The 25963-nt window shown below is 40.0% G+C and overlaps 1 protein-coding gene across 1 annotated transcript; it reads left to right on the top strand.

The window, feature by feature from the left end:
* Positions 1 to 782: 782 nt before the first annotated feature.
* On the top strand, positions 783 to 25751 carry CDK5RAP3 (CDK5 regulatory subunit associated protein 3). The gene is made up of 14 exons (XM_081933298.1): positions 783 to 929; positions 2046 to 2091; positions 2230 to 2361; positions 2547 to 2647; positions 5516 to 5564; positions 9623 to 9801; positions 10444 to 10580; positions 11656 to 11800; positions 14547 to 14672; positions 15595 to 15661; positions 19339 to 19427; positions 20929 to 21134; positions 23292 to 23463; positions 25433 to 25751. The coding sequence occupies exons 1-14, from the start codon at positions 924 to 926 to the stop codon at positions 25496 to 25498; spliced, it is 1521 nt and encodes a 506-aa protein (XP_081789424.1). The 5' UTR covers positions 783 to 923; the 3' UTR covers positions 25499 to 25751.
* Positions 25752 to 25963: the final 212 nt, after the last annotated feature.

Here is a 25963-nt window from a genome sequence, read left to right as displayed (position 1 = left end):
TATACACTTTGGTGCCAAATATTCTACCATGTACATAAAACATTAGAATTGCTGGACAATTCAACTTGGAAAATAGATGTTTTTACATCGTTTGCTATTATTATTATTACTAGGTTATGCAATTCCAACATTAACTTCTGGTTGGAAGAAATGGCTAATTTTGAAAAACAAAAATATTAAAAGTTATTTTCCAATGTGACTTTACAGTCCTGTTATTCTTTAATTTACTTGAAGGCAGTCTCATTGTGTAATCATTTCTCAGCATCCAAGTAATAAATAGCTGATGTAATGGACAGCCTTGGATTACCAAAGAACATGAAGAAATTATGACTACCGTTTTATCTTGAACTGTCGAATATCTGAATACTATTCTCTGACGGGTTTTTCTAGTGAATAAAGATAATTGTTTCACCTTACGATAATTTGCGGATTGACTTAAACCTTTCGATAATCCTTTTACTACTGGTCTTGTCCTTAGCTGAAGCATTTCCGCTTCATCTACACTAGGGTTCAAATTTGTACGTGCACAATTCGTTAATACAAAAGTAGCCTCGTCAAAGAATCTGTGTGCAAATTTTGAGCACCACCTGCCGACCGCTACCGTTTCCTAACTGCTTTCCTCTGCCCTCACTCGCTCCGTCCGCAGCGCCCCCACCCCTGCCGCCGCCTCCGCTTCTTCTGCTATAAGTGAGCTTTTTACGGTGTGAGTTTCTGCTGGCCAATCACAGAAATGATGCGTGGCCTTGTACAGTTCCCTCCTTTCACTTCCCACAGAAGGCGGCCTCTGCATATTGGAACTTGCATTCGTTATTGGCTACGGCGGAAGAACTCCGTCCTGCGTCTGCTTCGATTGGTTGTTGAGGCGGAAGAGTAGCATCGTTGAAGAGAAGCGAGTTCTTTTGGCGGCGGAGGCAATAGGCATTATGCAGGTGGGAAAGAACATGTAATGATAAGGGGGAGTCGATGGGTAACAGCACTTGGGTTATTGGGGCGGGGGGGGGGTAAACACCTCCTCCTGAGATTGCTCCGCAATCACTCTAGGCTTGAGAATTACAGACTTGGAAGGGACCTTAGAGGTCCTCTATTCCAACTCTCTACTCATGCAGGAGACCCCATTTTGCACCTACATTAAACTCCCCTTGTTTAATTCTAAAAAGAAATGCCACGTACTTTCCTCCGTTAATTCTTATAATTCTAGTTTCCTGGATGCAGTTACCAAGAGTAAATATAACACTTTTGGAAACACTGGCTCATAAAAATCTTTCAGAAAGTGTACAGAAGGGCTCAAACCTCTGATTTCATTCAGGGTTTTTTTAATCTGTAGAGGTAGTCTTCCACTTCGAGGCATCCAAAGCCTTGGATCTGTTTCTGTTTCAAAACCACTTTACTTTTTAAAATTGCAATTTTATTGTCTGTGAAAGAGACATCTTGCTTTTATTTATTTTAAAATACTGTACCCTGGAAGCTGCAGATTCTTAAAACATTTTATTCACATTTGTGTAATACAGTGTTTGTCAATCAAAGCCTCTTTAAAATGTGTGAATTTCAATTCCTCAAATTTCTGTCTAGGAGGGAATTCTGACTAGGAAATTCTGAGAGTTGAAGTCCACACAACTTAAAAGTTTCTGATATTGAGAGACACTGGTGTAAGCATGCGGGTTGTTAACATGGTCACAGAAATCTAAGACATTTGGAGGAAAGACAGATAATCTATGCAGTGGGTGTAAGCTACAACCTCCGTTCGCACATACGGATTTCAAGATGATTTACTAATTGTAGCCCACTGAAGTCAATAGTGCTTAAAAAAACCCTGGCATATTGTGGTGTGTAAAACCAGTAATTGGAGCAAGAATTAAGCATCAAATGGTCATTTTAATTCAATATATTTTAGTATTTTAATAGATTAATATTATTGGACATGTTATTTCCTTTAGATCTTCACTGAGTTAATATGTTGGGGGGTTAGCATATTATTGACATAGTAATTTCACTGAGTTAAATCTCTTTGAGACTCTTGTTAAATCACTCTGTTTCTGTTTTAACAGGACTATCAGAACTTGCCAATTGATATACAGACCAGCAAGTTGCTTGGTAGGTCTCTTTGTGTTCTTTATTTGCCCTGTTGAAACAAGTGTCTGCTTTAAAAGTACTACACACATAAATATGACTTGGAATAGATGTGTGATCTTTCTGGCTTTTCTTTTGATGTGTGTTTTTTTCTTTTTGAAGATTGGCTGGTGGATAGGCGACACTGCAGCCTGAAATGGCAGGCTCAGGTTCGCATCATCCGTGAAAAAATTGCTTTGGCTATCCAGGACATGCCAGAAAATGAAGAGATCAAATGCCTTCTGTCTGGTGCTTGTGAGTATTTATGGAAGTTGTTAAATGAATATATAATTAACCTTGTATTTAGAATATATAATTAACCTTAAATAATAAGCTTGGGATTTTTGCCTCTTTATTTTTTAAAGAAAAATAAGATTTTTAAAATATAGAATAAAATGTATTTAATCAAAATCCCACAGTCTTTCTGTCTCTGATTCCAGATATACACTATTTTCATTGCATCAGAATTGTGGAAATCCTCAAGAGGACAGAAGCCTCTTCTAAAAACATATTTGGTCGCTATTCGTCACAGAGAATGAAGGTGAGTCGTCCAGAGGAGGAGAACAGCATATTTTGCATTCCACATCGCTCAATAAACTCCACATTTTCCAAGAGTTGGTTGTTCCCCTCTATATTACTTATGCAAACCTATACCCATGAATTATAAAACATTAAAGTTTAATTAATTAAGGTTCACTTCTTTGTGCTAAACCAAAACAACCACATATAGTTTAACATGACATATAAACTCTATTGATTGTTAAAGTTCCTTCAATAAGTGAGCAATTTACTAATCTTTGGATTTTTCAACAGTTGAATCAAGAATAGCAAGTTTCCATGTTCTTATCCACTTCCAACAAAAGATTCGTTAAATTGAATCGAAGATGAAGGGCATATTTATCCAATAAATCTAGGCAGAAACACTCTGTGGAATACTGTCCAAGAAATAGTATACCAAAATGTAACATATTCTAAAACTCCTGTCTTTCAGAACACAATGTGGAGAACTTTTGCATCTGAATTATTATTTATACAGGATTTATTATTAAGCAAACTTATATGGTTCTATACTTTGATAAAAATAATAAGAAACACAATAAAATTAGAACAAAACCCCCCACAACACTGAAACACAAGTAAAACTTTAACCACGATGGCCTGGCCCATCAAATCCTGGATGCGGTATCAGGGGTAAAAGCCAGCTTTTCTTTGGTTTCCTGAAGGCCAAGAGATTGGAGCCATTTGTATCACTGCAGAAGGTTGTTTCATGTGCCATGAGGCATATGCCTTGTCAGAGAGAATGTGTTTTCCAGGCCTCACCAGGTAACACCAGGGGGTCTTGGAGCATGTCAACCATCACAGATCTTGTGTGTGACAGGCAGAAACCACGGTGGATAAGTGGTCCTAAAACTAGCCTGGCCTCATATCATGTAAGACTTTAAAGGTGATGATCAACTCCTTGAATTGCATCTGGAAGCTTAATGGGAGTTATTGCTGCTCATTCAGCAGTTAGGTGGATGTGCTGTAATGTGATCACTACTGCTTACGTCAGGGGTCCCCAACCCCCGGGTTGTGGCCTGTTCAGAACTGGGCCACACAAGAGATGGCTCGTGTGCACCTGTGTGTGTGCGCAGCTCAACTCGAGCAAGCTGTGCCCCAAATGCTTCTCTCTTGCATGAGTAGAGCTGCATGTGTACATCCTGGCCTGCCGCTCACATGGCCATTTCCCCCTTCCCCCCCCCTTTCCAGCCCACTAATCTGTCTGCTCTCAATGCTCCAAAGGCGAAGCAGTGAGAGCAGAGGCTGAGTGAGATGAGCGCACCCTCAGCTTTGCTGATACAATTGAGTCTGCCTGTGCAGAATACCCAATCCGCTTTTGGGGTGTCAGATAGCCTTGGTGATCTGAAGAAGCATGAGACCATGTCCCCAAAGGCTTCTGTGCACCAAAAGCTTTTGCAAATGGACGAAAAGCTTCATGGAAGTGATTTCACACTGCTTCAGGCCTTCCGTCCCTTTGTAAAAGTTTGGCACAGAGAAACCTGAAGGAATGTGAAACTGCCCCAAAGGCTTCTCTCTTGCTTGAGTGGACCTGCACATGCTTCTGTCGCCTGGTTCCCTCTCTTTCCCCTTCTTCCGGCCCACCAAGCTGCAAAGGCTGGGGATCACTGGTCAATGTCACTGCATTCTGGACTAGATACAGCTTCCGGATGATCTTGAATGGTAGTCCAGGTATAGGTGATCCTCGATTTAGCAATGATTCATTGAGTGACAGGTTACAGCAGCACTGGAAAAAGTGACTTATGACCTTTTTTCATCTGGACATCTCCATGGTCACGTAATCAGAATTCAGTTGCTTGGCAACTTATATATTTTATGATGTTTGCAGTATCCTGGGCTCATGTGATCACTTTTTATAAACTTCTGTCAAGTAAAGTCAGCAGAAAGCCAGATTCACTTAACAGCTGTGTTATTAACTGCAGTGATTCACTTAACTGTAGCAAGAAAGGTTATAAAATGGGGCAAAACTCAACAAATTCCTTGCTTAGCAATGAAAACTTGGGGCTCAATTGCGGTTGTAAGTCGAGGACCATTTGTAGAGCAAGTTGGGTTAGATGAATCCATAGGTGACTGAGAAGTACCTCCCAACCAAGAAGGGGCAACTGGCCCTCTGAGTGTATTTGTGCAAAGGCCTCTAACCTCAACTGCCATTTTCACATTAGACCAGACCTGTGAGTCCAAGAGACCCCCCAAAAGAGTGTAACTCCTGCCAAACATAAATATGGCATACCATTGGATATGAGGAGTGGTGATGGGGAGGCCTAAAACCCACAGCACTTGTATGCTTTTTTTAAATGAAAATGCACTCGGTATAGAGTGTAAACCATGGGTTAAAGTTAAGCATGTAAGAATGTGAATCATATCACTGTTCAACAAACCATTGTTAGATCATAGATTAAGGCTGTATGAATCAAGTTATATTGAGATGGATGCAGTTGTAATGCCCTCTTACATAGATAACAGACAAGCTTGAGTGAACCTGAAAGAGGGGGAAGTAAATATATGAGTTTCAGTCTACTTAGATGGAGCAGTGAGCTATTATTGTTTGATTTAATAGAGCTTTGGGAAATCCTTGAAGAGCTAGCTCAACCTCTCATAATTTTGATCGGTTTTCATTTATTCATTCAGTAAATTAAATTTTTCTTCCTGGTTTATTTTCTATTTAAGCATCTTCTGGGTTTTTTCAGTTTTAAGAATAAGGGCAAAGTGCAAGAGATGCTATAGTAACTATACTTTCTCATGTCTGAGAGATGGCATTCTGGCCCTTAGAATGATTGGAAAATGGGTTGCAGACTGTATATCACAGCAATAGTCTCCTCCTTTCATTGTCTTTTCTGCTCCTCTTTTACAGGATTGGCAAGAAATTGTAACACTATATGAAAAGGATAACACTTACTTGGGTAAGGCAAAACACAGCCTCCCTGTGTTGCACAGAAATGTACACAATTCTCTTAATGAGTCTAACTCCTCTCCTTTCTTTAGCCTGAAATTAAGGCTATATAAATTCAGTATTTACACTGCTTGCCTACCAGCAATTAAAATCACATTTCCTCCTCTCAGAAACACCTTCAGAGATTAGAAGGCTTAACATTTGAAGACAATCGCTCTAACGTAAGAAAAGCATTCCATATTCGTATTGTCCTTTCTGAATCTAGAGTATATTCTCTTACTCAGTAGTGTTTTCTCAATGTCTGCAGTCCCTAAGCACAAAGGAGTTTAAGACTTCAAAAAGATACAAGTGATTGCAAACCTTTTTGGCACTGAGTGGCCAAACCGGAACGTGCGTGTGCAGGCCGGAGCCCCGGAAGCTCGAAGACAAACTCTCCGGTGTGCATGTGCGCGCCAGTCACCTGGTCTTCTGCGCGTGCCGGACAGCTGGTCTTTGCGCGTGCCGGAACCTTGGAAACCCGAAGACCAGCTGACCGGTACATGTGCCGGAACCAGAGGAGCGCGTGTCAACACAGACGGTTCTGCATGCCACCTCTGGTACGTGTGCCATAGGTTCGCTATCATGGGAGCAGCCATTCCCAATCTAGGTGCCGCTATTAAATTTTAACTCTCCAAATTATCTCCTGCATCCACTCTGAATAGGGAATCTATATATAAGAGCTGCGGCGATGCAGTGCTTAGAATGCTGGCTAATTCTGTTGACTGCCAATTCCCAGCAGTTCAAATCTCACCGGTTTAAGGTTGACTCCTGTCCGTTCAGGATCAGTAAAATGAGGACCCAGATTGTTGAGGTTAGGGGCAATATGCTGACTCTGTAAACCTCTTGGAGAGGGCTGTTAAGCAATGTGGAGCGGTATATAAGTCTAAGTGCTGTGGCTATCTGGTAGGATCCTAGACTAGAGAAGGCTGTTCTAGAGTCACCAGCAAGAGCCCTTCTACTCTACCTGAAAGTTACAGTGCTTGAGTTTGAGCTTTTTCTTGTCTGTTGTTTTATATCAACCTATACATTTCCTTTCTAGGCTCAATATTTGTTTGCAGGTCTTATATGTCTTGTTAGTGACTAATCCTAAGTGGTTTTTGTAGGTTCCTAGCCAGAGTAGAAATACAGTATATCTTCAATACAGATAACTAGATGTTTATAATTTTGTAAATCTGCACATTTCCAGAATATTTTCATTAGCTTCAACACTCTGATTCTTATTACTAAAGTTCTGCATCAGAATAGGAAAATTCTGTGGCATTCTTTATGTTACTGAATACACATTTAAATTCCTTGAACAACTTGCCTCCAACACTGGAAGTTTTTAAGAAGAGATTGGACAACCATTTGTCTGAAATGATTTAGTGCCTCCTACCTGAGCAAGGGGTTAGACTAGAAGACCTCCAAGATCCCTTCTGTCATTCTGTCATTTCTTCAATATTTTTGTCATGTTATTTGGGGTTGGGATCCTACAGGTTTGTGCAGTTTACAGATGAATGATTGTTTCTTCTTAGGGAAAATCAACCTTAAGTGATTGGTATTTCCTATGGAATACTAACTATAGTATTACAATAGTATTAACTATTGATTACAGTATTAATTAATAATAACCATAGTATTAGAATAGTACTAACTATTCTGTTACTTAGCTGAATCGTTGTCACATGGATACTCTTGATTTCTGAGAAAATTTCCTCCAGTGTGGTGCTCCCTAGATATATTGAATCATCTGCAACATATTGTTCAAATCAGCCATAGTGAACAAGAACTATGAGTATTGTTTCAATATGTTTGGGGGAACAGCAGTTCAAAAGGTCTGGAGATTTTCTAAGCAGCACTATATGTTGCTGAAGACATGTTTTAATTAATATGGAAAGATTTATAAATAATAAGCCCTATGTGAGAAGTTGCAGTTGACAATTCAGTCTGGGTTATGGAGGTGGTACATAAAATATATAGATGATTCTCACTTCCTTTTGTCAGTCCTTTGGGTCCCCTTCTCACTGGTTGGCCCTACATGTTCTCCTTCAGCATCCAAAATAATCTGCCTATTTAGGATAAGGAGACCAACTTGCACAGTCATCAAATTCTACTCTTCTTTGTTAATTTCATTGTTCTTTGCATTACATTTCCTAACGTATGGGGGGCCTGTTGGTCAAGAAGTGTAAATTATAATGAGAGTGAAGAAGGTAATTCTGATGTTAAATTCACCAGCAAGGATTAATTTAGAATTTGAGTGTCTTGACAATAAATCCAGAATCTAATCCTTAAAGATATCCCAGTTGTTGTTGATGTACCTCTCCTGAGTTGAAAACTTATACAACTCAGTACAGTTCCCAAATTTTAAATAAGGTTTCTTTTCTTATTGCTGTGTTAATTATTACAGTCATTCTGCATGCATACTAGCAAAAAACCGTCTCATCCATACACCATGCTTGGCAGGTAAACCCTTTTTAATATTTTTATACATTGGCAAAGCTGTTATTTTATTTTTGAGCCAGATACCCTAAGGAAAACAAAATTGGACATTAACTATTGGACAGAACTAAAATGGTTGTTCCCGATTCTGTTCCAAGGATAACTGTAAACATAATTATAAGATAACTGAATCAGTATTGACTGAATAAACAATTCAAATATTTGGAATTACCTTCCAATCTTCCTTAATGTTTGAAGAACCAAATGAAAGATTCATGTAAGCCTCAGAAATATCCAAAGACTTGCAGAGATATTAATTTTCTCTCAGCAGCAACAAAATTCTTTAAAGGCCAAGGTATTGAGCCTTTGGTTTATATCAAATAGTTTTGTGTGTTCAAGGATTTAAAAGCCTTAGTAAATGTAAATTTACAAGAGCTGTATTTTGTGTATCTTGCCATGAGTCAGATACTATCTCGAGTTTAGAAGGTGACTTTTCCTTTCTATAAATGTTTGGGAATTTATCATGTAACATATTGGTTAAAAGTAATCTTCATGGCTTAGCTCCCCCCTCCCCAAATTCTCATTAACAAGTTTGTTTCTTCAAAGAAGAAAAAATAGGCAGACTTAAATTAACCCACCTCAATTCTTTTTCTAGTATGCTTGTCATGAAAGTTAAAGCAACATCTGTTTTATTCTTACCAAATGGCTAGTTCTGTATTCAGTTGTTTTTATTAACCAACTGTCATGGGTAGGAGGTTCAAATTACCAGTACTGAAAAGTATAACTCCCTTGAAGATTAGTCTTTGCTTGGCAGGGGATGATTATGCTGTAAATTTGAATTTCTTGTGTACCATATGGACAGAGTTTTTCTCCCTGTTTTTTCTCCCAGTCCAGTTACGCTTCCTTTGCTTCACCTCCATTCCCACAATCTCTTTTCTTTCCTGTCTCAATGCAACTATCCATTCTTTTTATTGCTCCTTTATACTAGAAGTGCTTGTGCATAGCCATGTGAGTAGACTATGAGATTAGGTTATTATATACAGATGGAGATCAATTAATTCTATAAAGGGAGTATATTATTTATAGGCAATTACTTTTAATTGGTAGTTATTAATTCATGTGTGTGGGAGGGTACATGTATGTTGGTCCAGCTTTGCCCTTTTTGGGGGCATGGTTTCTGGAATGTTCATGCATGCATGTATAACTATCTATATACAAATGCACACTTTCCCCTTGATTAGGAATCTCTAATTTTAGTTGCATTTAGCCATGGCAATCTAGTTTTGACAAGTTAGGGAAGCTGTACTTTATTTTTCTATTTATCATTTTATTCCTACACTCTTCATTTCTTGGAGTAATGGCGAACCTAACATCAGAGTGGTCTTCCTTTCTGGTAAATCAATATATCTGCACTCTACTTGCTGTGGCCTTCAGTTGAAAAACATGGTGCTTTTCAAAGGTATATTTCCTGGCCAATGAAAAGTTGCCTGTTCCTGATCTATATTGCTTTGATTGGGTGTGTACAGTTTGTGTACCATAATGTCATCAGGCATTTGCTCATTCGCAGAAGCAGGGTGAAACACACTGCCCCTTTTTTATTTTTTCCTGCAGTGGAACTGGCCAGCCTCCTGGTGCGAAATGTCAGTTATGAGATCCCCTCCCTCAAGAAACAAATCAGCAAATGTCAGCAAATGCAACAAGAATACATCCGGAAAGAGGAAGAGTGTCAGCTGGCGGCAGCTGAGATGAGGGAGCGTTTCTGCAGCTCCTGCAAGCAGTACGGAATTACGGTATAAAGGGATGCTTTCCCCAATGCTTTTAGTCTACCTTGAACATTTTGGCAGAAGATGGGGGCTGCTTAAGACCTTGAAAGTTTATCCCCAGTTCAACTAATTTGTTGGCTTGTTGTGGTTGTTTTTCTGCAGTAGAGAAAAATGGTTCTTGATGGATTTTTAAATTTGATTGCATCCTCTTCTTGTGATGTGTCTAGCTGTGTTGAAGGTGGCACAGATTTTATATATATATATATATAATCTGTGCCATATATATAAGGTTCAAATCCCAGTAAGGGTATGGCTAACTGATGAGAGCTAAATAGCTCGAAATAGATCTATACTAGTCTCCCTTTATTTATTTATCAGCACAAATAACACACACACACACACACACACACACACACACACACACACATGATTAGACTCCGTGCAGACATGTCCCATGATCCCACAGTCCCCTTTCTTCAGGTTCCCTTCCCATTAAGGAATTGGAGATAAGGCAAAAAGTTCAGGAATCACATTTATTTTTCATGAGTGAATAAGCTCAGGGGGTTAATTATCACAGCTTCAAAGTTAAGCTCCTAAACCCACTAGGCCTTGGCAAACCTTCTTTTGAACATTGTCCATTTGTTTTTTTATATGTCCCATTTCAACCAGGGGGATGATATACATCAAGAGCTCCTAGCTTTAGTGAAAGATTTGCCAACACAACTGGAAGAGATTGGAGCTGGTGCCAAGGGACTTTTGGAAGCCATCAACCTATACCAGGCCTGTGTACAATTTGTTTGCAATGGGTAGGTGCTTATAAGCTGAAAGGTTGTAGAACAGTGATGGCTAACCTTTTTTGCCATTGTGTGCCAAAAGAGGGGGAGGCGCAGGGGGTCATGTGCGTGCATGCCCATATCCATAATTCTATGCACACCCCCCCCCCCCACTTTTGGCACGATGACACAGTGGACCTGTTTTTTGCTTTCCCCAGGCTCTAGAGCCTTTCTAGGAGCCTGGGGAGGGCAAGAACGATCTCCCCCCCCCCCCCAGGCCCTTTGGAGGCCGGAAACGGCCCATTTGCCAACTTCTGGTCAGACCAGAGGTGCATTTTTCACTCTCTCCAGGCTCCAGATCCTTTCCAGGAGCCTGGGGAGGGCAAAAATCCCTGGATGCCCACCGGAAGTCGAAATCAGCCTGTTTCCCAACTTCTGTTGGGCCCAGAAGGCCCGAAGGCACACATGCCATAGGTTCGCTATCACAGGTCTAGAATAACTTTGGGAGCGGTTTTCCTCACTATTTAAAATCTGCCGATGAACTGGAAAGGGACAGTAGGTCTATGCCAAAACACGAGGTGTCAAAAGTGGGCCTCCATGTAAAAAAAAGAGAAAAAGCTGAATGAAGAGGACTGCAAAAGATCTCCGGCTTGAAGAGACTGGCTAGAAAAGACTGCATAGATTTAGGTAACCAAGGGGTCCAATTCAGATAGGTCTGGTTGTATGATGTATTTTTTGTGGTTGAAGAGAGAGGCTGTACTTCAGAAGAAGAATATATGCAACTTCAAGCTGAGCTAGAAAAGCTGTTGACAAAAACCCTGGGAAATGTTGACATGGTCAATGATGTACTAATTAGTCAGATAAACATGGATTAATTAGAGATTTTCCCCCCTTAAAAATGTTTGAGCTGCTCCATTTATTTGAGCCCTGTAATGAATCCCTGTGATCCTGGGATGAAGTTTGCAAGCACCACACAACCCACACGTAAAGTTCTTTTTCCAGCTACTTCAGTTTGTAACGTGTGATGTATTTCTAAGAGGGTGAAGATCATCTTTGCTTCTACAAACTCTAACAAAGTGCAAACTGAGGCTTCTTTTGTATAATCTAGTTCTACAGAACAAGTAGTCCCATTGCTGAGACATGTGCAGGCTCAAGGCAACACCACTGTGTATGAATGGAGGCGAGGAGTCAAACCAATATTGGTGGAACGGCCAAAGACAGAGGAAGTGAAGGAAATGGTCGAGGAAGAGGTGGTATGTATGAAGGGGACCAAAGGGACACAATAACATATACAGAATCTAAAAAACACCTTTTTCTCTCCCCACAAAAAAATACATTTTAATATAAAATCTTTATCTCAGATTCTTTGAGAATATGATAATGGAACCGCACATTTCTTTTCTGTCCATTTTGAGGGTCTGCATTAAATTCAGAATTTTCTTCTTTTTCACTAAGTACAATGTATGATTTGTTGGGGTATGCCTACAGATACAAAAATGTGTTGTGTTCCATTGATAAAATAAATCTAATAGGGTTCAGAGGTTTGGCCAGAGAATTCTGAGAGAGGATTGTAGTCTGGTCAAACTTAAACCCAAAACAACTTTGTTTTTCTGGGCATTGGTGATAATAAACGCTTAAAGGCTTGAATAGCTCGGCTTTCGCTCCTCCTTCCCCTCCTTCACATGACCCCTGGCTCTGCACTCACTATGCTGCTGTTAGATGTTGAATGCGCCATTGGCCATCCAATTCTTTCTGTGTCTCTAGCTGCCATTTCTTTTTCCTTTTTTTAAAAAATAAAAATATTTTATTGAATTTTCCAACATTTAAAAGACAAAACACAAATGTACACTTATAACAGCTTTTCCATATCGGTATCCATATCTTTTGTAACAATCCTATTTACAAAAAAATCTATCTCCATATCACTACCTTAAATTATATCCTTACTTAAATACACTATGTATACATATACATATACATACATGCATAAATACATACTGTGTTTCCCCGAAAGTAAGACAGGGTCTTATTTTCTTTTGCCCCACGAAATATGGCCTTGGGCTTATTATAAGGGGAGGGCTTATTGTTCTGGGGTTGCAGGGCAGTTGCTCCCTTGCGAACTGGCTCCCAAAGAGCCGGGCATAGCCTCAGGGGCGAAGCAGCCATGAGGTGACCATGCTCACGAGCAGCCGCCCGGCAAAACCCCTCTCCAGATGGGTAGAGCATCATTCACTGATCTAGGGGGGTATCCCTAAGGCGCCAAGCCATGTGGTGCTCTGCCTGCCCAGCTTCTGCGGCTTGGCACATTCAGGATACCTCCTAGGCTAGTGCATGGAGCTCTGCCCGGCTGGAGAGAGGAGTTGCAAGAGCGCCTGTTCTGCCCCCACTGCGCTCCAAGCATAACTTCTTCTCTGGCTTCCAAACTCGGCTGCCGAGTCTTCCAGCAGCGGCTGCTCTAGGAGTGCGCTCTATGGTTGTGGGCTGGCTGCTGGAAAACTCTGTTCGGAAGACTCTCTGTCTGGCGCTTGCGCAACCCCCTCTCCAGCCGGACAAAGCTCCATGCACTGATCTAGGGGTATCCCCACCTGGCAACTCCCCCCTCTGGCCAGGCAGAACGCCACTCCCCAACCTAGCGGTATCCCGAAGGCACCAAGCAATGTGAGTGCCTTTCCTTCCACCCCAGCTCCCGTGGCTTGGTGCCTTCGGGATACCGCTAGGTCGATGAGCGGTGCTCTGCCTGGTCAGAGGGGGGGAGGTTGTCCAGGGGGCTTATTTTCAGGGGTGGGCTTATATTTTTGCCCATGCGAAAAACGTGGCAAGGCGTTAGTTTCAGGACAGGTCGTATTTTCGAGGAAACACGGTATGTATATATACATACATACATGTGTGTGTGTGTGTGTATTATTATATATATATTATTTTATATATATATAATACTTTTACCATTTATACCTTAAGTTTTATGTTTACTCTCAAGCCAGAAATACCATTTGTTTCAGATTTGATAGTACTTGGTTTCTGCACGCTCCTTCATTTCCATTGGTAGTCTGTCTATTTCTGCACATTCATACATTTTCCTTCCTATAATTTGATCGAGGGTGGTGGTGGTTTCTGTTTGTTTCTAATTCTGTGCTAGAACGATTCTACTTGCCTTAGCTGGAATTTCTATTGACCTGCCCTTTTACCTGGTCTCCCAGTCCTTCAATGCCTACATGTTTCAGCTCTGTGCTTAGATGAAATGGGAATGGGAACTTGTACACGTTTTTATTGATTTATATGCATCTGCTGATGGGAAAAAGAAGAAGAATGCAGGACTTCAGCCCAGCCATGCTTACATATGATACGGCCAGCCATACAGTTCCAGGCACTATTAAATATTAAAATATGTTTTGTACAAAAAAGGTATTTATACTAACTGTTACATAATTTAAAACGTCCTAAAACTGATGTAGCATTAAAGAGATTAAAATATATTAAAATATGCAAACAATATAAATCAGCAGTTATGACTAACAGAGGATTACCATCATGAGGTATCAGATGCGGAAATGAATAAAAATATGTGCCAGAATTGTAATAAAAATGGTAGAGGGTTTAATCTCTAAGGGAACAGTATTTCACAAAGAAGAATCCTTACTGTAACAGAAATGCAGCATCTGTAGAAATAATTATCCTAAAATAGTCCCATGTTGTCCTCATATATCTGAAATTCGTCTCATTTTATTGGCCAGATGGGTGCCCAGATAATCAACATTCTAAGTGGCCAGCGCAGAAAGTCCCAAGCTTCCAAATGTTAAGGGATGGATTTTCTGCTTTCATGTTCTGTAAACAAGAATAAGAAGCGTGAAACTCATGACCTAGTAACTGTGTTTAGGAGTTTTAAAAAAAGACACATAGGAGTTTAAAGCATAGGAATTGATCTGAAAGGGGGGGGGGACACCTTAAAATCATGACATACCTCCCAAATTATTTGGTGACAGTTTTGTTTTCCTGTTGCAGATTGACTGGGGTGACTTTGGAACAGAAGAAACAGTATCTATCTCTGAGGCAACAGATTATGGTATCTCAGTTGAAGGAGGAAGTGAGGAGATAGATTGGGGAATTTCTTTGGAGCCAGAGGCTCAAGTGGGTGTTTTCCATATCTACCTGCTTGTATATTAAGTCTGTATTCCTGCAAGTTTCAGAAGTACTGTGTCAAAACATGTTGGCTGTACATTATACGTGGATGATGTTGGTACATAGCCACACAATTTTAAGAGGGAATGTATTCAAATACAGCATTAGGCTGGGATTTATTTTAACCATGTTTATTAAACAAGCTGCAAATATCTTTTGGGACAGTCGGGATTGCGATTGCTAATATGTTTATGGGTAAAATAACAAAAACAAACCAGAATTAAGCTAGAATGTAATATACCTAAGCGAGGGTGTCAAACTTGATTTCATTGAGGGCCACATCAGGGTTGTGTTTGACCTTGTGGGGGAGGGTGCGGAGGGGACTGGCCAATATGGGCATTGTCAGCTAGACATCACTCATGTCGGAGGCACCGGTGGTGGCCCAAGAGCTCTGCCAGTGAAAATGGGCTCCCAGCTCCATTTTCAGCTGCAACGGCCTCCTGCAACCCTCTACCGGTGAAAATGGAGCTCCATTTTCACTGGCAGAAGCACCAAGGGCCAGTCCTTTGCTGTTTCCAAAGTGGCCCTGCGGGTCAGATCTAAGCACCCCGTGTGCTGGATCCGGCCCCTAGGCCTTGAGTTTGACACCTCTGACCTTAGCCATACTTAAAACTGGATCAAGATTTGTGAAGGACAATAGATTTAAATTGCAGTCATGGAAGACTTAATCTTAATTGACACTTTTTGTGTAGTTAAAGTTAAATTTCTGACAGAGACCTTGTTTCTACATATTATGAACCAGCTCATATTTCATGCAGGTATTATGTACATCCATAGAGTAATGGGCCAGGAATTCAAACTAACATTTTGTATCATGAATCTGTTAGCTTTGTGTATTGTTGCCACATGTCACCATCCTTCCTTCCCATAGGAGAGCAGCTCTTCAGGCATTGACTGGGGAGATATGAAAGATGATATGGCTCAAATGTTAAGTGAGGGTAAGTGTCTGTTTTGCTAGGGGGAGAGCAATATGCATTCATATAAACTAGAGTGAAATTCATTGGGGAATAAGCTGAAAAAGTCTTCCCCCTCCAAAACCTGCCTCAATAAGGAAACTATTTCAGCATCAAGGCCACTTGAAGGTGAGAACTGACAGACATGGGAGGTATTGAGGATCATTTCCTTGAACAATTTATCTTTCTTGGGGCACTTCAGCTTTCACAGTAAAGTTATCCCTGAAAATATGATGTTTTATCCCAGCTGTCACTGAAGAGGATCTAATGTGAAAGAGAGGTGAAAATGTTAGACACAAGAGGGCGGTATTGGATTTGTGATTCTTACTCCTGTTATTGGATCCTTATCCAAAGATCAGACTTCAGTTCATACTTATCCCTTTTTGGATTTCTTCTATTCGTTTTCAAGTTGTGCTGGTTGCTTTATCCATTGGCGATACATTGATGTAACTATCAATGCTAGGATTCTTGCTGGTGGTTTTGAAATTGCAGGTGGTTGTCAAAATGCATTTTCTCTTGCCAGCATATGAACTAGAAACATCTAATTGAATTGTTTGGAAGCTGCTTCTTTCAGTGCTGGATTTATTACATGAAGCCATCATTCATAATATATAAGGCTATGATATAGTTCCACTTGTCTTTGACTATGATGGTTAGAGATGATAGATTCAAATATATCTGGAGGTCACCAGGTGGAGATAGCTGATTGGTTAAGAACAGGGTAATCATAGGTAGATTGATTAATCTGCTAATTCTCTATTAATCTGCTAATTTGCCTCTTAAAACAGCAGCCTGAGAAATAAATCTGAATTCAAAAGGTCATCTGAAACCAAGATCAAAGAGGGGTCAAAGCTCCTTTTACTAGCAAATTTGCAATCACAGAAGACTTGAAAAATGCAAACCTTTATATTGAGATATTGGTTCCCCCCCTTCCCCCCCCCCAAAAAAAATGGAGTAGCCTGAGCTACTTGAAGTGGTGCTGATTTGGTATTGATGTTTTCTCACAATCTGAGAATGGAACACTTTTTCTAGGTTAGAATTTGGCAGATGGATCATTGACATAAGCAATATTGGAGGAAGGGAGAAAAACTATGTAGGTTGGAAATGACCACGGATAACTTATTGGTATCACTTAGGGAGCTGGAGGCTAAAACATATGAAGCATGGTGGCAAGAACTGGCTTTATCTAGTTTAATGAAAAGAAGGACCAGGGGGCGGCATAATAGCTGTCTTCCAATATCTAAGGGACTGCCAGAAAGAAGAGGTGGCCAACCTATTCTCCAAAGTACCTGAGGGCAGGACAAGAAGCTATAGATGGAAACTAATCAAGGAGCAAAGCAACCTAGAACTAAAGAAAAAAACCTGACATTTAGAACAATTAATCACTGGAATGATTTGCCTCAAGTTGTGGATGCTCAAAACTGGAAGCTTTTAAAAAAGAGACAGCCATTTATCTGAAATCGTATAGGGCTTGCTATTTGAGCACTGAGGGTTGGACTAGAACAGTGATGGCGAACCTTTTTTGGCTCGCGTTCTACAAGTGGGGGGAGCGCAGGGGGGTCAAGTGCGGGCGTGCCGCACCCATAATGCAATGCGCGACCCCCCCAGTGCGCATGCGCGCACAACGCGTGACCCCCCCCCCTCATTTTTACATGCTTTTTTCGCCCTCCCCAGGCTCCAGGGGCTTTATGGGAGCCTGGGGAGGGCGAAAGGAGCTCCCCCGACCCCCCGGAGGCCCTCGGAGAGTCGTTTTAAGTGCTCCGAAGGCATCAGGGAAGCCTCGGACGGTCCCTGAAGCCTTCGGAACGCTTAAAACGACCCTCCGAGCAACCCGGACGTGGTTTTAAGCGTTCCGAAGGCTTCAGGGACAGTCCCTGAAGCCTCCAGGGGGGCGGGGGAGACTCTTTTCGCCCTCCCCAGGCTCCTATAAAGCCTCTGGAGCCTGGGGAAGGCGAAAAATAGCTTTTAAAAAGGTGAACTAATCTGGCCAGCGCGTGCATGCGCGCTGGCCAGCTGACAGGGCAGTGCCTTGCGTGCCCTTACAAATGGCTCTGCGTGCCGCTTGTGGCACGCATGCCATAGGTTCGCCATCACTGGACTAGAAGAATGGTTCTCAACCTTCCCAATGCCGCGACCCTTTAATACAGTTCCTCATGTTGTGGTGACCCCCAACCATAAAATTGGTGTCTCGGTTCCTAAGACCATGGAAAATATGTGTTTTCCGATGGTCTTCGGCGACCCCTGTGAAAGGCTTGTTTGACCCCCAAAGGGGTCCCGACCCACAGGTTGAGAACCACTGGACTAGAACACCTTGAAGGTCCCTATCAACTCTGTTATTCTGTTATTCACCTGTGTTTTCCATTAGCCAGTTATACAAGTTTCTATCTGAATTAATAGCAGGTTTTATTTATTTTCTTAGATTTTTATCCCACTTTTATTACTTCATAAGTAATTCAATGTGGCGAATATGCACAACATTCCTTCCCTATAATAACAATCCTATAAAATGGATTGGATTGAGAGGGAGTGACTGACCCAAAGTTACCCAGCCAGCTTTCATGCGATGTTTGCAGAGAAAATCTAAAATCTATACAAAATCCATCCCAGTTACTATGTAGAAATTGGATTTCCTTGTGCATTCTTTCTATGATAATCAAAAATTCATAATCAATAATATTATACAGTATATAATATTAAATTTGGAGATTTTTAATTCAGGCCCCACACCAAGAAGGCTGGAACCCACAATCCTTATGATACAGAATTAAGCAAATGTTATGTATTGTTACGCTAGACATACCTAGTTCCTGCAACCGTTCTTCATATGTTTTCGAGGACTGGAAACTAAAACATATGAAGAACGGTTGCAGGAACTAGGTATGTCTAGCTTAAGAGAAAGAAGGACTAGGGGAGACATGATAGCAGTGTTCCAATATCTCAGGGGTTGCCACAAAGAAGAGGGAGTCAAGCTATTCTCCAAGGCACCTGTGGACAGAACAAGAAGCAATGGGTGGAAACTAATCAAGGAGAGAAGCAACTTAGAACTGAGGAGAAACTTCCTGACAGTTAGAACAATTAATCAGTGGAACAGCTTGCCTCCAGAAGTTGTGAATGCCCCAACACTGGAAGTCTTTAAGAAGATGTTGGATAGCCATTTGTCTGGAACGGTATAGGGTTTCCTGCCTAGGCAGGGGGTTGGACTAGAAGACCTCCAAGGTCCCTTCCAACTCTACTATTGTATTGTATTGTATTGTATTGTTACATTTGTTTTTGCTCATGTGAATGGAAAAAGCTTCATAACCCACTTCATTTGGTTTCTAATATTTACCAAAGATTTTAAACAGATGTATATGATTTTCATGAGAATTAGTAGGCAGTAAGCTCAGGCAGAATAATTCTGCACTCATATTAGTTCTCATCTTTGTACAGCATTTGCTGTCTGCAACTTCAATTGGTGATTTAGAGGGGCATGGAGCTAGGTAGAATACTGAAATTGCTCGGGACCTTTTAGAATGAATTTGTTCTGAATTTGTTTGATTGTGGGAAATGGACAGAGAAGGAAACTAAGCATTTGCCTCATAGCTTTTGGAATTTTATATATATATAAAAACAACAAATGGTATTTTTCTCTTTTACCTGTGTCCCTTGTTATTCCTATCTAGACCTTGAGGGAGTTGCCCGAGGTCCTAATGCTTTCACCCTTCTGGAAATTCCAGAGACTCGTAATCAGTTCATTGATGAACTCATGGAGGTAATGATAGATACTTTTATTTTATTCCATTTGCTTCCAGTCTTTAATATTGTAAAGCCCTCCTGGAACTACCTTTGCCATCTGTGTCTCACTTTCCTAGTTTTTTTTTAATTTCCTTGCCTTTCAAGATAAGTGATGTCCAAGATGCCTTAAAATAAATATATCTGGGATTCAAATTCATTTTTTGAAATAGCTGCAATCTCATCGTATTGCCAAATCCTGTGAAAATTACTGGCATTCATTCAAATCTCGCTGGATATTTTTTTTTAAAGAAAGCGCATAGGTTATGAAAAGTTAAAATGTTAAATGGTTGTTTTCTTTCAGGGTTTCACCTATGGGAATATTTTGATACACTATGTGATGTTGCATGAGGTTATCTTTGGGTAAAGCAAGGAGCATAAAGGTCCCTTTTTGTTCATTATTCTGAAGGAAATTCAGGAATCTTCCTCCCCAATTCCTTCTGTATCAACCTGTGAAAAACCCTCTCATTTTTTCCTATTTTAATATTTCCATAGCATAGTTCTCACTGTAATGTAAACCTGTGTTTCATCTAATGCAGAAGAACATGATTTTTTGGATCAACAGTGATTTATGCAAAAACAGCTAAGATATGTTTTTACTCTTCAATCATTTGAATGAAGACTTAGGAATCGGTGTATAAAATCCTGATTTTAAAGTCAAAATGATTTGAACATGCAGTCAGGTACTTGACATCTTTAGTTGAATTTCCAATTTGCTGGTGGTGATAGGCGGACTGACAAAATTAAAGGTTAATAGGTTAATAAAAGGTTACCTTTTCCCTTTTCCATCAGTCTTTGTGAGGCTGTGTGCACTGGTTCAATTCTTTTAAACAAAGCAGTGCCCACCCCCACAATCATGGAACAGAATTTGAGAATGGCAACTTAAAGCAAGCAAGGTTCTTCCTTAATATCAGATGCAAGGGTGGCTCAGTGGCTGAGACGCTGAGCTTGTCGATCAGAAAGTTCGGCAGTTTGAATCCCGAGCGCTGCGTAACGGAGTGAGCTCCCATTGCTTGTCCCAGCTTCTGCCAACCTAGCACTTCAAAAGCATGTGAAAATGCAAGTAGAAAAATAGGGACCAACTTTGGTGGGAAGGTAACAGCATTCCATGCACCTTTGGTTTTTAGTCGTGCTGGCCACATGACCACGGAGACGTCTTCAGGCAGCGCTGGCTCTTCCGGTTTGAAATGGAGATGAGCATCACCCCCTAGAGTCGGGAACAACTAGCACATATGTGTGAGGGGAACCTTTATCTTTACCTAATATCAGATGCAGACATTGTTCAAATGTCTGGCAAGAGCATTTTTTCCCTCCACCATGGAGAAAAAAATGCATACAGCAGAGAAAGAGAATGTCCTCCACATCAGTCCATCTCAGTCACACTGCATGCTTTATTTCTAAGAATTGAAACAAATGTGATGTGCTTCTTATAATAGCAATGTCTTTTTTAAAAAAATCTTACTTCTCTTTTGCTTTCCCAGCTGGAGATCTTCCTTTCCCAGCGCATTGCTGAGATGAGTGAAGAGGCAGACATTCTATCTGTGAGTCAGTTCCAGCGAGCGCCACCTATCTTGCAAGACCAGACCAAAGAGAGGTTAGAAGCCTTGATGGCAGTCATCCAGAATCTAATAGGACAGCTAACGAACCTGAGAATGCAACATCTTTTTATGATCCTGGCTTCTCCAAGGTAGATAAACTAATGTTTTCACTCCAATCCTGATAATAAGGATTGGTAAAATTGACTGTGCTTAATGTTCTCACAGTTAAATTTTGGTTTTTTTTTTTCTGATATAAGTATACAGGGAGTCCTCAGCTTATGACCACAATTGGGACTAGAATTTCAAAATGAGGCTGTTGTTAAGTGAATTATCCCCATTTTAATGACATTTTTGCTATGATTATTAAGTGAATCACCCTGTTATTAATTGAATCACATAATCATTAAGTGAACCTAGCTTCCCCATTGGCTTTGCTTATCAGAAGCCCACTGGGAAGGTCGCAAATGGAGATCATGTGATCCAGGGTGCTACAACACTCATAAATACAACGGAAGTTGCAAGTATCTGGATTTTGATCATGTGACCATCCGGATGCTAAGATAATCATAAGTAAGTCACTTTTTTCAGTGCTGTTGTAACACTGAACAGTAGCTAAACAAATAGTTGAAAATTGAAAATGCCTCTCAGACAAATAAAGCATTGGTAAACAGGGTGCCACAATCTCCTGCTTGTATGCATTGCTGTGTTTGGGATAACAAATAGCATTGCATATTGTGACAATCCGTTAACCATATGTACTCTGTTTTCTTGGAAGAACGGCCAGCATCCTGAGTTTCTGCCAAGTCATGGACTGGAAGCAACCTGCCAATTATTCAGCATTAACATAGGCTTACCTAGAAATTCATTATGGTGAACCAAGTAGATCTTACATAGGTGTAAACATCTTTATGGTCAACTTATTAGTTCATTGGATTATCTCAATAGATTAAAATGTGTTTCTCCATTCCAAATACTAAATCAACATTTTATGCATTTCCTCTCCTCCTTTGCTCTCATAGCTACTTTAAAAGAAATTGTTCCAGAATAGGTTGCTTCTCTAAGACCATCCCCTGACTTTTTCAGCTATCAAGTTATTTATTTTATCACTTCTATGAAACAAAACAAAAACATGACATGGTCCCCACACTTAAATTGAATGCTCTGATGTCTACCGATAGTTTTATGGCGAGACTGATCAGCTAAACTTGTCAAATATTCTGATTCTGAGATATCACAATGATACAATGGAACTTCGATTTATTGGGTAGGGGTGGTCTACTAATACTGAATTTATTTATTTATTAATTTATCAAAGGTATATAGCCACCTATCTCATCAGACATGACTCTGGGCATCATACAGCAGTGCAATAAAATAATGATATAAAAACATTCAATATAAAAATATGAACAGTTGTTATTAAACATTAAAATATTGTTTGAACGTGAAGCATATAAATCATAATAAGATAGAGTAAGTATATCAAGGGGGACGCGGTGGCTCAGTGGCTAAGGCGCTGAGCTTGTCGATCAGAAAGGTCGGCAGCTCAAATCCCTAGCACCACATAACGGAATGAGCTCCCGTTATTTGTCCCAGCTTCTGCCAACCTAGCAGTTTGAAAGCATGTAAAAAATGTAAATAGAAAAAATAGGAACCATCTTTGGTGGGAAGGTAACAGCATTCTGTGCGCCTTCGATGTTTAGTCATGCCAGCCACATAACCATGGAGACTTGTCCGGACAGCGATGGTTCTTTGGCTTTGAAACGGAGATGAGCACCACCCCCTAGAGTCGGGAACAATTAGCACATATGTGCGAGGGGAACCTTTACCTTTACTTTAAGTATATCAACCATGTCATCCTCAATAGGGGAGTCCCTTCAAAATGTTGCTGGTTCCCTGGGACTCCCAAGCCTGATGACATAATCAGGTATTGAGGGACTTCCTAAACACCAAAGAGGATGAATCTTTGGGGAGATGGAGAGAATTTTCCATAAGGTGAGTGCCACAGCAGAGGATGTCCATTAATTACACATTGGGTCAATGCATTATTTTATGTTATGTATGTGATGTGGTTATGTGTCTATTGTGTTAAAATAAAAATAATGCAAATGTAGCTGCTTTTTTCAGACCATTTCAAATAAAAATTGTCTGTAATTTTGATGACATCAGAACAGACATTCGGCCCATTGAACCCAAAGTCTGGTAAATGGAGGTCCGTTAAATTGAGATTTCATTCTATAAATGGTTAGGTATACAGCAGATAAGAATTGGTTTGTAGGTGTTACATGGATGCCATTATGATTCAGGTATGTGGATCGAGTGACTGAGCTCCTCCACCAAAAATTGAAGCAAGCAAATCTATTGCTTCTGAAGAAGGAGGTAATGGTGCAGAAGCAGAAGGAGGCACTGGAAGAACAGGCTAGCCTGGAGCCAAAACTTGACTTACTTGTAGAGAAAACCAGAGATTTTCAGAAACTGGTGAGTACCCAGGAAGTCTTCTGCATAGTTTTTCATGTGATAAGATCTTTAGATCATTTCTGTTTTTGTGTAGTTCGGCATATAGTTTATTTCTTGATTCAGTATATCTTACATTTCTGCCGTAAATTGCACCTTCCTCCTGTGTCATAATATCCCTGAAAAATGTGAACAAAAATATAAATCAACATCACCTGACATTTTCAGGAAAGCTTTGAAACAGAAGGTATTCTATTAGAACATGAAGAACAGAAATTTAAAATGCAGTAAATGCGGATGTTAGTATATTAGTTGATAATCTGGGAAGTGAAATGCCAGTCTGAGAGCAGTTTTGCCTTCAATATGAAAGATTAAATACTTGGCTGAAATGTATTTTTATTTTAAATGACATTTAAAATAAAAATTAAAAAATCCTTTATGTTTTCTGAAGAAATTATTGGGGTAGTTTGAATTCGAATTCAAATTAACCCTGCCTCATCATTTATTTGTTTATTTATGAACTTATTTATTACTGAAAATTGGCCATCTCTGAACAACTGCTGTTGCCTCTGGAGAAAATATATTTAATCATGATTAACGAATTGATGGCAGGCTACAAGACCACATGTTCCTTTACTCCTTTGATCTGCCGTTTCACACACAGGCTCTGCTAGATATTTTGCTTGCTTGTAACAAATATTTGTTTTCCCTTCAGCAGAGTTCTCAGGAGGGGAAGGATAAATTGGGGGGGGGGGGGGCGGAGATATGTGAAAATATTTAGGCTGAATTCAGTTTTCAACTATTACTTTTTTTAGAAACTAGAATTGAATGATTGTACTGTAGTGAATAATTTAGATCATTAACCTGACCAGCTTCTTCTGGGTCTGTTACATATAGAAACCTGATATAATAAAGGTGTATATTAGTAGCACGTCTGAGAGTTATTGATGTATACTTGTACTAATTATTTTTCAGAAAAATAAAAATGTACATAAGTTGTCATTTAGATATTCATTCTTATGTTGCTTTTTATCCTTTTATTGAATATGTATTTTAATTATAGTGATACTCAAGACTCCACTAAGACCCCTAGTATTTTCCTTCTCTGTATACATTTCGCTGATTTTTATTACATAAATATCCATTATTGCTGAAAATCATTTTTAATACAGGTAGCCCTCAACTTTCAATAGTTCGCTTAGGGACCATCAAAATTCCAACGGCATTGAAAAAAGCAACTTATGAGCATTTTTCACACTTACGACCATGATCCCCATGGTTATGTGATTTACATTCGGATGCTTGACAGCTAACTCTCATTTATGATGGTTGCAGCATCCCAGGGTCATGTGATCCCCTTTTACAACCTTCTGACAAGCAAAGTCACTTTTCCAGATTCACTTAACAACTGTGTTACTAATTTAACAACTGCAGTCATTCACTTAACAAACGTGGCAAGAAAAGCCCATAAAATGGAGCAATTAACAAATTTTCCACATAGCAACATAAACTTTGACCTCAATTGTGCTCGTAAGTCGAGGACTACCTGTATATATGTATGCTGCTCATTAGGGCTGTGCAGTGTTTGAATTTGACTTATAACAGGTGAATCAGAATATGTGGGAGTATTAAGGCAGTTCCACTTTGAGACCCATTAAAAGCAACCATGTCATTTTCCAGGATTGTTCCACTGCAGGAAGCTTTGTTCCTATTTGGAAGCTCGTCTTCCAGAGTGAATCCAAGCCACTGCATAGTTCTTCTTGCCAAACCTAACCTCATATGTCCTTCATGATTACCTGACTTTGAGAACAGTGTTGCGTGGTTGAAAGGAGAGGTAGGACATAGAAATCAGAGCCTGAGAGGTGGCAATTGGTTAACTATGGCAGCCTTAATTTTATGAAAGATTGCGTCTTTTTAATTCAGTATCAATAGGTATATAGCTTGTATGTTTAAAATCCAGGATATTTTATAACTGATGGAAGCCTTCTTTCAGATAAAAGCTGACATCTCTAAGAGGTATAACGGTCGACCTGTGAACTTGATGGGCGCCTGTCTTTGATTCTTCCTCCTCAAATATGCCAGAGACCGCCTTTCAAGCAGCAAAGTGTTAAGCATCATCTCAAACAAGAAGATAATTGGAAAAAAGAATAAGTATCAAAAAGTATAATAAAAGAGGACAAGGGCTACCACTGACCAAGCTCCAGGAGTTTTGGATCTGTAGTGGGAAAGATGCTCTGATTCCATTTGTATCAGCTATAAACACTTCTTAATAATTTCTAATGAGTCAATAAAGCTGATGTTTCAATACTAAATTCTTGTTTATCTTATGTATTCTCTGGTTGAGGAAGATTAAAAACTATCTCTCTGTTATTATTTCTCTGAAGTACTAAATGCACTTTTAATTTTTCCTTGCTTTCTGTGGAAATTTTCTGCACCAACTACTTGGCAGCAGGAATATTTTGTAAATGTCAGTAAGTGATTAGTTTTTTGCTTGATCAAAGAATTGAGGGAAATACTGTACCCA

The sequence above is a fragment of the Natrix helvetica genome (genome assembly GCF_964273705.1).
Source record: "Natrix helvetica genome assembly, chromosome: Z".
Lineage (NCBI taxonomy): Eukaryota > Metazoa > Chordata > Lepidosauria > Squamata > Natricidae > Natrix > Natrix helvetica.
The sequence above is the reverse complement of the archived record's forward strand: the minus strand, read 5'-3'. Positions and strand labels throughout refer to the sequence as shown.